The 14,241-nt window shown below is 39.8% G+C and overlaps 1 protein-coding gene across 2 annotated transcripts in view; it reads left to right on the forward strand.

The window, feature by feature from the left end:
* HAUS6 (HAUS augmin like complex subunit 6) overlaps positions 1-14,241 on the forward strand; it is a 47,082-nt gene that overhangs the window by 11,848 nt on the left and 20,993 nt on the right. For both annotated transcript variants that reach the window (XM_085847245.1, XM_085847246.1), the window contains exons 7-15: positions 548-611; positions 3,369-3,536; positions 3,679-3,872; positions 4,938-5,052; positions 6,299-6,377; positions 7,718-7,808; positions 8,039-8,228; positions 8,348-8,467; positions 11,711-11,840. In XM_085847245.1, coding sequence (XP_085703371.1) covers positions 548-611; positions 3,369-3,536; positions 3,679-3,872; positions 4,938-5,052; positions 6,299-6,377; positions 7,718-7,808; positions 8,039-8,228; positions 8,348-8,467; positions 11,711-11,840 — 1,151 coding nt within the window. The remainder of the gene's footprint in view (positions 1-547; positions 612-3,368; positions 3,537-3,678; positions 3,873-4,937; positions 5,053-6,298; positions 6,378-7,717; positions 7,809-8,038; positions 8,229-8,347; positions 8,468-11,710; positions 11,841-14,241) is intronic.

Consider the following 14,241-nt stretch of genomic DNA (forward strand, 5'->3'; position numbering starts at 1 on the left):
TATTTTTCAAATGGTAGTCCTTCAAAAGTAGGGTGTCTATTTACCGTCATTTTTTATGAGGAGTGCCAGTTGGCAAAATACGCAATAGGAAAAATCTTGCTAGGCAGAGGAACAATTGTATGTGAACCAATACGTCTTGGCAATGAATCTTCGTCGGTGGATCGGTCAGAATGAAAAGTATCGTATCCAGCACTTCGATCCCAGCGAATCCCTCGTCGCCTACCGGCTTGTTTATTTATTTTTTATTTTTCTCTTTCGGACAAGAGGCATGAGCTGCTTTGTTAGATGCTAAGCTATTAACAACTTTTTCACTCTTTTGTGCTCTCGTTTCCAATTTTTTTTTTTTTTTTTTTTTTTTGCAATTGTCATGATTTAAAATCCTGAATCATCTTTGCAAACTTTGTGGCATTACGCTGTGCACATGTGAACGGGTGTCTCTTTGTCTGTCTATGTCTTATTTCTGTTGGTTCCCTCCCATTTTGGTCTTTCACTTGTCCTGTATTGTGCTGAATCGCCTGTTTGTTTGATTTTGCCCATGTGTGTGTAGGAATATTGGTGCTGAAGAGTACTTGACTTCATCGTTTGAAGAAAATAGGAGGATTGTGGATGAGGTAAAGGTTTTGAGTCTTACTTTGAGGGAAAACTGATTACCTGTCTTGTAATAGGTACTTCGTCTGCCCGCTGGTTAAATATTTTGCGTTATATTTCAAGATGTTCAGAATTTTTGATTTTATTTATAATGCTTATTCATTAATATTTAGTTTAAGTTCACAAAAGCTGTCTCATCAGTGTGAACGATCAAGTATGTTGTTGGCGAATGCGTATTAGACAAGGATTCAACTCTGGTGTTGGCCCACAAGTAGCATCATTGGTGAGGTCTGGCTGTGCTGCTGATACAGTGCTCCTGTGCATTTAAGCAAGGATTTGTAGTAAAATGAAGAAGTTTATTTTTCAGTTTTATATTATTCATAAACCAGGCTCTTTCAATGATTTGTGAACGTCAGATTGAAAAGTATGACGATTAAACACTGTGATACCCGACACTGCACGGCCCTGCTTTGTGTGGTTTCACTTAAGCGTGAACTAAATGTTCAGTTTTTAATCACCTAAAAAATGAAAGTATAATTAAATCCATCAAGCGAGTCAAAAATTGCAAGTTTAAACGGACCGCCTCGACCTAAAATGCGACCGCTAGTGTTGACATCACTGGTAGCCAATCTGAGCATGTCTCCTCAAGCAATCAGCACGCACGTTGTCGTCTTCCTGCTCTGTACGTTGCCGTATTGGTAATTGTGGCGAGTCTTGGTATGCCAAAAGTGTTAAGAAAATGGATCATTCTGGAGCTGAAATCGAAAGTGTTGAGGCGGATGGGGTCGGTTGTTTATGCCACTGTTGTTGCATGTGAGTTTGGTTTATGGGTGTCATCTGTGAGGACAATTGCAAAGAAAAAAGAAAAAAAAGTTAAAGCATTTAGTCAGTACACGACTCCCGTCGTTGCTACAAAATTAATGAGATATCGGCGTAGTTTAATTGAGAGACTTTTATTCTCCTGGATTGAGGATATGAATCGGTGTGCTATGCCTTTAAGGCAGGCAGCAATTATGGCTGAGGCGCTGAGTTTATATGATGAACTATAATAGCAGGAAGGTGAGGGATAAGGTGTTGATGACTCTATATGATGAAATAAAAGAGCAGGAGGGCGAGGGATAAGGTGCTGAATTTATATGATGAAATATAAGAGCAGGAAGGTGAGGGATCTACCAAGGAGAGACGTCTACGGCCAGTCGAGGGTGGTTCGTTCAATTTAAGTGCTGCAGCAATTTGGGTAATATTTGCATCCCTGGTGAAGCTGCAAGTGTGGACAGCAGACAGCAGCCGAATTTCCATATAAGTTTAAAGCCATTGTAGAAGTTACCCTCCCCCCAGCTAGTTTTTAATGTGGATGAAACCAAGCTTTTTCGGAAGAGGATGCTGTCCCATACGTTCATTTCCAAGGAAGAGCAGCTTGCCTCTGGTTTCAAGATAGCAAAAGACCATTTCACACTCATCCTTGGTAGGAATGCTTGACATGAGACTTGAAGTTAAAGTTCCTTTGAGTGTACCAACACGTCTACGGAGTGGGGGTAGTTGGTCGGCAAAACACTAGCTCCAAGACACCTCATTGGTAAATAATCTGTATAAAAGTACAAAATTTACACGCATCTTTTTATTTCTAATGTTTATTTGTTTGTGTCCATTAATTATTATTTCACTTTATTACATTCAATATATATCATTCTTGCATTCCCAGAGGTAGTGCGTCTATTCCGGAAATAGCACATCCGGTCCGTGTTTCTTCCTTAACACAGTGCTTTATGAGCCCCATTCTGTGTGAAATTGCTGTTGCACGAATCTTTCAGGAACCTATCCTTCACGCAAACCGGGGGTATAACTGCACTACTACTTTGACATCTCCAATTATTCCCACCTTCTTGGAACGTTGTTGGTCCATCTTTAACAAACGGGCTGAACAGACCTGAAGATGAAAATAATTTGTAGTTTGCTCATGGACATCTCTACAATGAAGGACACCGTGGTATCTTTAACGTCCACCACTAATGGCATCAGACAGGACACCCAGTTTAACGTCTATCCAAGGGACGACATTCACATGATTCGTCAACCCTACCTGTGAAACACCGGGATGACCGTTTATAGCTTGGTCGGGATTCAAACCAAGGCGAGACAGCTGAGAAGCGAGTTTGCATACCTTTTGGCCATCCTGCCAGCCATAATATAATTCCTGAGGTTTATTAATTTCAGTAAATTTCTGATGACTAATTTTATCCCATACAGATCTGTATTTTCAGTGTAAGATGTTTTATTCTTTTTGAAATGAGAATGTGTTGACGTACAGAATTCTTTTGAGGAAAGGCAGTCTATTGTGGTAATCCATATGATATGTATAAATGTGTTCATAAATAATGCAAAATGGCTCTCAGATAGTTGCGTCTTTTGGTTCCCCTTTAATTTAATAGAAATTTGTAAGAGGTGGAATTTTTTTTGTTGCAAATCTTGAGGTTTTCCTTTTTCATTATTACCAGTTTGAATAGGAACATGCATTTTTAATCTTGATCTAAAAAAAGTAACTTACCAATTACTCAATTGAAGCATTTGGACATCTCTGCTGATTGCTTTGTTAAGACGTAACAGAGTGAGAGCCTTTCAGATACACTTATCCTTTCATTGACTCAAAGTGTCTTTTGGCTGGGACATAGTCTCCATTCCACCCTCTTTTCCTTGGTCATGCACTGATTCGACTTTTCTTGTGCTTTTTTGAATCTTATCTATTGCCATTGAGTGCACCTGCTCCATTTCACACACGGCAGGTACGTCAACTCAGGGTGGCTGTGGATGAGGCTCAGATTCACCTTGCTGACACACAGAGCATACTTCAGAAGTTAAGGAGTGACGGATCCTGCGTGTTGGACGGAACGAAGCGGGGGCTTACCGTGCCGCGAATGTTGCTGCAGCATTGTCGCAAGGAGATGCTGCAGGTGGAATTGACTATATTAATTATGTCGGCTCTCTTGAGTATAAATGTAAACCGTCGACGCTTGTTTCATAGCTTTCTGATTGCCAAAGAATTGCACTTAATTTTTTTTATTGTTTTGAATGGAGAATGTCATGTTTTCTTAGTGTGGTGTCAATTCTGTGGTGGTTTCGGGTGAGCTGAACCTTGTCGCTTACCTGAAGCTGATCAGGGTAGCACTCGGCTTCGAGCGTCAAGCCATCTCCCAGGTTCCACCTGTACAGTTGGAGCCGCTAGGACGGTCCCTTGAGGCCCATTCTACTTTACTGAAGCACAGACTGGTTGCCCTGCAAGCTCACCAGTAAGTTGGGTTTGATAGCATTACATCTGGGGATTATTCATTTTCTTTTTTTATTTTATTTAACGTGTGTATCTTTGTTTTTAGGTTCACCCATAATATTTGATTCATCATGGATTCTGTTAAAGTATTTGGTATCTAATGTTGTACGACATGACTTATTGGCATTTATGACTGAACCTGACATCATTATGAATTTTTGAATGCAAAAATGAAAGCACTTCCTGCTCGAGCAAGCGTAGAACCATTTGCAGACTTTACTTTGGATGTTGTTCCCAATACAACAAATCTCTAGTGTGTTATACATGAACAAGTGATGAAATCAACTGAACATTAATTGTGGTATGCTAACCGCCACGGGGAGAAAGAAGCTGACATTTTTGCTCTAACGAAGGGGTATCATCCAAAACGTCAGCTTCTTGCTTCCGATGGTGGTCAGCATAATCTCAAAAGAGGTTCTGTTGATTTCATTCGTTGTTTTATCTCTCTGCCAATGCAGATCACTACTCACTTTCATGAGAAAGAATAGTTCTTAATTCTATTATAAATGAATACTGAATGTAAAGGCTATTGCTTTGCATGAATTTTTATTTATTTATTTACAGCCACTGAGGCTCATGGAGGAGCTGCGACACAAATCGCACACACACTTAGACAGATACATGAGATAACACCAGACTTGTCTTTCACACAAGCCCAGCTGCTGAGATTGGGAGAAGTGATGTCACTTCCCAGAGCATTCTGGGTCCCAGCAGCTTCACCTTTTTAACAATGACCTCACTTCTCTCCATGCTAAGCAGGGCAATCAAGGAGGAATTTCCTCCGACCTATGGGAGTTTTTTTTTGGCCATACTCTATCCTTTTCAATGCTGAATATCAAGAAAGGAAAGTGGCATGTACCATTTTTGAAGTCTTTGGTTTGACTCGGTCGGTGTTTGAACTGCCGACTTCCCGAGCGAACGTTCGAACCATGATGCCGCTGAGATTGGTTGCGTTAATGTAAATGCAATGTTATGTTTTCCATTTACTAAATTAATGGTATAACTTAAAAAAAAATTTCCCCACCAGCTCCCATCTGTTGGACAAAGATATCCCTCACTTGCAAGATTCTGTGAGGTGCCTCTTGGCCAATCGAAAAGCACCGACGATGCCTCCTGGTTTGGCAAACCTTTCTTCACGCCTGGTATGGCAAGTTTAATGTTCATTTGGTAATCTTTTTTTTAGCCAAAATATTAATTTACCCGCTAAATTTCTCTGCTTTGGTATGTGCACTCTCCTTTTACTGTTGGTCAGGAAGATAAACCACATTTTTAGGGGTTAACCAACCCTAGATGTCTGTTGGCTCAAACTTGTTTGGTCTGGTTGTATTTGTACGTTTCCTGGTCACTGTGAAAAATTGGTGGGAAATTTGCACGCATTGTTGACTACAGCATTAGTGACTGGTCTAGTGACATAGCTCACTTGGCTGTGCCTTGATGTGTTTGAGGGTAGAGGAGTAGCAGCTGAAATGTGAATCCTATCCCAGTTCTTCCTGATGACTTCATCTTTTCTTTTTACTTGTTTGGGTTCCTTCTGATTTCTCCAATGTAGGACTGTACGTACCTATTTGGTCTTCCATTTGATCTAAATTGAATTTATTTTAATCCCATTCTGAATTCAATTGAATAGTAATAAAAAAGTCATGGGTATGGGTCAGGTGTCCAATCAAAGTGGGAGGTCTTGGTACTCGGTCATCACTGCCAGCAGTTATAACGTGACAGTTCTAATTGTCTCGTTAATTATATCACACACCAGTACACAAACGCCACACAGAATACAACACACAAATCGACACAAACACCACACACAAATCCTGGTGAGGGTCTGCAATCTCTGATTGCTCTTTTTCTTGTTCCTCTTTCTTTTCTTTTTTTTTTATCCTACCTATGGAACCACCTTCCACACTCTTCAATCTCATTCTTCCCTCCAAGTCTTCAAGACAGCTGTTGACCACCATCTCAAGTCATCTCTCATCCAAAACCATGATCTGTTCTACATCCGTTAAACCACCCCCACCTCTCCGAAAGTTTTGTTGTCTCCATCTTGTCCACCCCTTGCATTCTTCCCCTACCCCTCATCTTCACCTGCATCCCTTGTTTGTCCATCTCCATCTACCTTCTCCTTCTGCCCTGCTGTTGGCATTTCCTCTTTCTCTTGCTGTTCCCTTTGTTATGTTGTGTCCTGCTCTGCTATGTGTCCTAGCTCTTCCACGAGCCTTGACCATGTATGAAAATAGAAGTTGGTTCATCCTTAAATAATTAACCTTTGATGTCCTTTCTTTCCTTGGTGTAAATGCAAAGTACTGCTACTTAACTTTGCTACTTAACAAAGCACCAAGCATTTGCTGTTATTTTGAAGTCTTGCTCGATACTGTATCATGTTATTTCTAGGATGCGGTATTATTTTCGATACCTCCTGGCCCTGCTAAACTACCTCAAGAAGAAGGCACACAGAAGTTGCGAGAATGTGGTATGCTTGATATTTTATGGTATGGTTGATTCAACAAGGAATTGTATGTTTGAAAGGAAATAAAATTAAAACCTCATGCAATATTTTGTGTTTATAATTAGGAAAATGTCAAATGCTTTGTAATGGATGGTAAACATTTTTTTTTTGATCATCTCAATGTGCTGTTGATTTAGTTGTTCTTTGGAATTCATTACTGTTTAAAAAAAAAAAATAACTCTGTCAAAAGTTATTACAGGTGGGATACAAGGGAGCCAAATTACATATGATTGATGACAATTGTGCCATATGCAGGCTTTTTCATCAAGTCACTGTACATTCATGAAATAGCTCGGCACTCGGTGCCGTTAATAACTCGTATCTTTTGGGAAGAAAAATCGTGAGAAATTGTGATTGCGAGCAGCAATAGTACTTGTAGTTTGATGATGAGATTCATATAGATTAGCCACAGATCACATATCTGCTTTGAAAAGAAAAAAAATCATTACTCTCACCACGACCATAGGCTGGGTACATGAGTATTGCGATAATCGTATGTGTGTGTGTATGCAATATGAAGCTCTCTGCCAAATTTGCCTATTCTAGCTGTTCATTTTGTCGAGTTATTCTGCCGACAGACAGACAAACACACTGATTGATGGCAATATTCATGCGCAAAAGTAGGAACAAAGCTCAGACTCCAGTTTAGAGGGAGAGGCGACTTTCACAGGTCAGATGATGTCTATTCAGATTAACAGCAGCTGTGACCTCTGAGTAGAAAGAGCTGACACTAAACAGAGACAGAAAGCAGAAGTCATTGTAAATGTGATGACTGTAAAGCAAAAAGTGATATTTTTTTCAAAAGGTACCAACAAAGCTACACCAATATTAATATACACCCTAACTTTGGTGTCATCTCCCATCCTAGAGAGAGAGAGACGGCTGAGGGGGTGGAATGGAGACAAATTCATTTTAGCGCCCATGGGTATCCCGAGTACGTATCCAAAATTTGAGGGAACTTAGCCCAGCAGTTTTCAATTTTGAAGTCAGGCCAGTCATAGTAAAATCGAGCACTAATGCCCAACTAGAAATGAAAACTGCAACTTGTAATAAGGCAATGAACAGAATGAATTTTTTTGATCTCTAAATATGGTGATCATGCATGTGGGGGAGTTAGATCCCCCTGAAATTGTTTTTGTTGTAGTGCATAAAATCACAACATAACCATGACCTCTTTGAAAAGAAACAACGGAATGAGTCAGCAGTTTCTTTGAGTGCTTTCCAGTTCATTTTGTTCTTATAGATTTTTATGTGAAGTTGAGGAAGAGGTTGTCATCTTTTGAGCAGCGTTTGTTCTGTTACAGCTGAGGTAAAGAACATGTTGCTGTCAAAAGCTGCTGATCTGTTGATGCTTGATTCTACTTTGGAACGTACAGGGTCTATGCCAGACCACAGGTGAGCAGACAGCATCTCAGGTACTATTGATTTTTTTTTATTTTGATGTTTTTTTTGAGGAAAAGTATGTTGATGGTTGCCATTCTATTGAATGCCTGAAAGCTTAAAAAAAATTCCAAGACCACATTACCATTCACCTTTTTGGAATCTGCTTTGGTTTGTTTAAAACGGGAATGCATTGTATTTAATCGTTCAATATAAACTTGTGCTTTACCTCCCTTTGCCTTTAGCTCTGGTTTTATTTCTTATGGAGGTCCTGAAAGAGCTTGTGCAAAACTGGACGACGAAAGTTTATCTTTCAATTGGCTAGTGAAGTCAGAGCGACAGGTCGAGGATCTGAAAGGTCTTGTTGGGAGAGAAGATCTATGTCAAGCATGGGGGAATCAAGTTTCACAGGTTTTAGATGAACCATCTATAAATGTAAGTCATTTGACCATTGAGCGAATCAATTGCTGAAGTAAGTAAATTGTTCTTAATAAATAGATCCTTTTAAACGTTAAAGCTCTAATGTGTGTCGTGTTCCTGCATGCTGTTCACAGGCAACCAACGTACTCAATGACATTGTAACTGCATGTGCTTTTGAGGAAGAAGCTTCTGAGAATGCTACTTCATCTGACATCGCTTCTCCCTCCGATGAATCTAACAGCTTGTCCAATCAGGTGAAACTTTTGTGAACCTTTAGACATTTACTGTTTTTTTTTTTTTTTTTAATTGTTATTATTTTTAAAAGAGGTTGTTATTTTTTTGCAGCTCGGTTGGGATGGAGGGAGTGGGTGGTTTTGTGAGGGTAGAAATGATCATGCGTATGCATGGGGGATGACATTAATGAGGAGGTGAAAGCCATCTTGAAGCCAATGAGGGAAGACTGAGATTGAGCAGACAGATTGAGAAAGTTGATTCCACAGGTGGGAGAAATGAGGAACAAATGAGTCGCGATGAACAGTGAGTTTGGATTTTGGAAGTTTCTCAAGAGGTTATTGTTAGACGATGTGCATGAAGAGAATGTTTTTCACCCATTTTGTGCAATGCAATGATGTTATAATAATGAGTTCCCTTACATGGAACGTTGATGCAGGAAGGCGTAAGGCCCATCATAGCCTGTTCTATTGTTACCAACCAGCAAATACCACCCGTCGCTTCGCTGATGGGAATACTAAAGAGGGGGGGGGAGAGGAAAGGGGAGAGAGAGAGTGAAGAGGTGGAGGGGAAAGAAAAGATGAGGGAGGGGGAGCGAAGAGGGGTGGGGGAAGGGAAGGCAGACGTGCGGTGCGTTGATTACGATTCATATTGTCTCGTCAAAATGATTCTGCACAGAATAACGATGAAGATGGAAACAAAATAATGTCTGAAATCCATTTTCTCCCAGTCGTACTATAAACACGGTCTGGAGATAAACTCCTGTCTGGCTACAAACTCTCGTCTGGACAAAAACACCACCCGGACGCATCTGGAGCCAAGCTGTACAGCCAAACTCCCATCCGAACATGCCTGGAGATAACTCCCGTCTGGACGTAAACGCCGCTGGGACACGCGTCCGGAGACAAACACCGTCCAGACATAACCACCATAATGGATATGTACAGAGAGAGGGAGAGTAAGAGAGAGACCGGGGTGGGAGTTAGAGAGGTGTGGGAGGAGGGTGCTGCACTGTATTGGGATGGGGTAGAGCAAGGATGGGACGAAAAGAGAGGGGTGGGGGTAGGTGAGTTACCAGACATATGTTATGCTTTATGAAACACACACACACACACACACACACACACACACACACACACACACACACACACACACACACACACACACACACACACACACACACACACACACACACACACACACACACACACTAATGTTTGGACGATATCGGCAGGTTGGAGTCGATGTGATTACAGACTACAGTACGTCCTGTCAACAACCAAAAACATTGAGTAGCTTCCACCAAAAATAAACATTATTGAGACACTTCCAAAATCCAAGCTCACTGTTCATCACCACTCATTTGTTCCTCATTTCTCCCACCTATGGAATCGACTTCCTCAGTCTGTCTGCTCAAAAAAAAAGTACATATTTGTAGGTATTTCAAGGATATGTTCACAAACATTAATCTTTATAAACAGCTGTGTTACGGGTGGAAAGAAATTGCGCTCGGTAATACGGTAAACAGCTCAGAAATCGGGTGTTTCACAACTTCTCGCTCAGGATGACGGAGCATGAACCACCCGCTCGGGATGACGGAACACGAACCACCTGCTTGGGATAATGTGGCATGGCAAAATCGTCCGCAGTAAGTGAACAATTTGCTCAGAATGGCGTAGCGTGGTGCACCTATCGACTATGGGGTGCTAGGCAAGTGGCCTAAGCACTCAAGCAAGCACTCCAATTAAATGATTAATGAACGGCTAGCCAGGCTGTGGCTGCATTCCATATAGATCCCTTTGACTTTAAAGCTGGTCTTCACCGTGCGCAGCAGTTAAAGAAATAAAATGAATTCGTTCAAACAGTTATTTTATCCATAAAATAGTTGCTGTTTAATGAAGAACAACCTTGGAGACATCGCAGTTTAATTGCCCATGAAATAGACATTGCAGATAATCCGCTATGTTGCCTGCTCATCTATGCATGCGTCCTGTAGTACATCGTTCGGGGTCCATACAAACGTTATGACTTTATTTTAAAACGTCCATTTTCACCAGATTTACTTTGATTCCCTGTAGACCACCTCACAAAATTTTCAACACTTATTTAGTCCTGACGATATCCGATCCTCAAACACGAAATAATATTTCGATGATATTTTAATTAGTATAATCATATATATTTTAATCATATATATCATGCATGAAATCACTCCAAGCTCCGAATTTGAAAACTATGGCACTTACAAAAGTGACGTATGCAGCGATTTGTTGCTATGATGAACAGTTATTCAATAATATGAGTGAGCAGGCCAAAAACATGGCGACTTCAGACCCCAGAGAGATGACCCAGGATATGCCCTAAGACCCCATCAAGGGCGAGGTGGCTGAGGATGCGCCTGATAAAGGATATAATTCAATAAGGCCATTAATTATCCTCAAAAGGGGTGCTTTAATTTACCCAAACACCCAATTTTCAGTCATGCACTTCCTTGAAGTTTTCTTAGTTTGCATGCAAAGTTTCATGGTTTTGGAGTTATGGAGGGCACACACTCGTACACACACACACACACACACACACACACACACACACACACACACACACACACACACACACACACACACACACACACACACACACACACACACACACACACACACACACACACACACACACACACACACACACACACATACACACATACACACATACACGCATACACACATACACACATGCACACATACACACATACATACACATACACATACACATACACATACACATACACATACACATACACATACACATACACATACACATACACATACACATACACATACACATACACATACACATACACATACACATACACATACACATATACACACACATATACACACATACACACACACACCTATCTATTAGTATTGATGTATGGTTGTTTGTCTGTACGCTATCCTTTTAAAATGCTGATCGTCAAGCATGCAAGGAAGCAACACGTATCATTTTTAAAGTATCTGGTATGACTCTGCCGGAATGCGAATCACCGACCTTCCAGACTGAGTGCAGATGCTCGAACCATTATGCCACCAATGTTGACTGAATTTGAATGAAGAATCAAATTGTAGACTGAGCAGAGCAGCACAAGTTTTTCAGAACTCTATGCTGATGCTGTCTAAGCCCATCTTGTAGTCAATATTGTATCATTTGTATAATTGTGGCGAGCTAGGTTATGAACCTCTCTAAAATGCAATTGTTGTTCACAGATTGCTGATTTTGTGACTGGTTCATCTATCGCTGTGGATAATCCCAAGGTGTTGCTATATCCCTGGGATTCATCTGTTCACAGTCTTGTCAAACAAACACACAAATTTGCTCTTACACCTTCACTGCAAGGTATGTTGAAAATCCCTCTTTACAAGCATTTTTATTGAATAAATGGTCAAGATCCCTAGGCAACAGCTTAATGACTGTTGGTTTTCTTTTTCTTTAAAAAAAAAAACACTCGTTAACTCTGCCCCTGAATGTGTGGTCAGGAATAATTGGTTCGATCTTTTGTGAATATCCGGATCCGGATACTAGAATTTTTAAAGGAATTCTTCACCATTGAGAGATGGGCCCCAAAAACGATATAACCATGATATTTCAAAAAGTTATGTATGGATTCGGACGAAACTTGGTGGATGAGTTGGGTATGTAACAAGGAAGAATTGATTCGATTTTGGCTAAGGTCGAGACGTATATCCGGCCTATCAGTTGGCTACAAAACAAAGTGTTCAGTCTGGTGAGGTACTGTATGTGCTCTACTGAGTGCTGTTTTCGTAGGATTATGATGTCGTCGTCATCATCATCCTCACCGAAGGAGAGGGTATTGCGTTTGGGTTCATCCATTTGTTTATTTGATTGTCCGCACAGAACTTTCGTGTTTTTCTCGGCAACTGCTTCTCTGATTGAGATGAAATTTTCACCATAGGTGCGACTACTCATGTAGAATGTTTTAATCATAATTATAACGTCTTAGGTCACATGGTGTGGCAGCCACGTTGGAAAAACGTAAAACTTTGGACCTCTGTATCTCTGAAACTGCACCCTGGGAAAAAATTGAAACTTGGCACACAGCAAGTACTACTCATGGGGAATAACTGTGATTTTGTTTTTGAATGACGTCATAGGTGCCTTCGTTATGACGTCATAATTGCATATGTAGAATGCTACATCTGATCAGTATGAAAATTGAGGGTCATCTGGTCCACAGAAAAAAAAAAGGGATAAAATGGTTCACGGAAAAAAAATTGATGACGTCATCGGTCACGTGATTCGGCAGCCATATTGTTTTATTAAAAAAAAAACCTTCAAAAATCTTCTCTGAAATGGCTGAACAGATCGAGGCGAAACATAACACATATGACTGCCCATCCATGAGGGACAAAAGGTTCACACATATGACATCATAGGCCACATGGTTTGGCAGCCATATTGGATTGAAGAAAAATATTTAATAATGTATTCTATGGAACTGCTTAATCAGTTGAAATGAAATGATATGGAATAGGCAAAGCCTCGAACCGAACGTAGAATTCTTCTTGCATTCGCTTCTGACTTTACATAAAACTTGTTCACAACTGTATACTTGCCAACTATACCATGGTACATGTAAGCGCCGCACAGCTGATGATCTTGACGCAATTTCTGGTTACTTCGGCCTAGATTCGAGATCAGCAAACAAATAATGTAAATCACGATTAAAAAATATTTTTTGATTATGCGGGAGATATCTTTATTAAAATTAACTTTGGGAAAAAAATAATTGAATAAATAAACGATCACTTCAAGTCAAGAATAAAATAAATTAAAAGTTCCGGAAAGAGTTTCAAAATCACTCACGGTAATGTTAAATACAAAATAAACACTTCCTGTCATGAAAAAAATCACTTTCGGAAGTATAAAATTAACTTTGGGGAAACAATAATTGAATAAATAAATAATTGACTTCCGGTCATGATCTCCCGGCATGCATCATTCCCCATGACAAAAAACGGAAGCAAAATGGTCATAGCCAACGACACGGATTCACAATTGCCAGGGTATTGTGTTGTTTTTGTTGTTTCCTATTCTCTCATGTGCACGTGTTTAGTAATATTCACAAGATAGAAATAAAACCCAATCGTGTTTATACACCGCACAGCGTTTAACAACAACCGGAAGCAAAAGGTCATATCCAATGACATGGATTCCAAATAGCCAGGGGTATTGTGTTGTTGTTGTTGTTGTTGTTGTTGTTGTTGTTGTTGTTGTTTCCTATTCTCTCACGTGCATGCGTTAAGTATGAAGCTCACTGCGTTCGCAATCACAATTATGATCTTGTGATGGGGAATACATGTTCTATATTTCAACTTGATTGGACACATGGTCTGGCAGCCAGAATTATTTAATTTTTTTGATCTGGGTTCTTTTTGATATGTGTGTGTGTATATATATATATATATATATATATATATATATATATATATATATATATATATATATATATATATATATATATATATATATATATATATGTATATATATATATATGTATATATGTATATATATATATATATATATATATATATATATATATATATATATATATATATATATATATATATATATATATATATATATATATATGAGCCTGGTGTTAGCGCAGTGGTTAAGGCAGCGGCTTGGGATCCAAAAGGTCCTGAGTTCAAGCCCCGTTGAGCCACAGAATTAATACACCAGGGGGTTGACTCAGCCTGTCATCCTTCCGAGGTCG

Source organism: Eptatretus burgeri, chromosome 11, assembly GCF_056783735.1.
Source record: "Eptatretus burgeri isolate ZD-2024b chromosome 11, Ebu_testis_v1, whole genome shotgun sequence".
NCBI classification, from domain to species: Eukaryota; Metazoa; Chordata; class Myxini; order Myxiniformes; family Myxinidae; genus Eptatretus; species Eptatretus burgeri.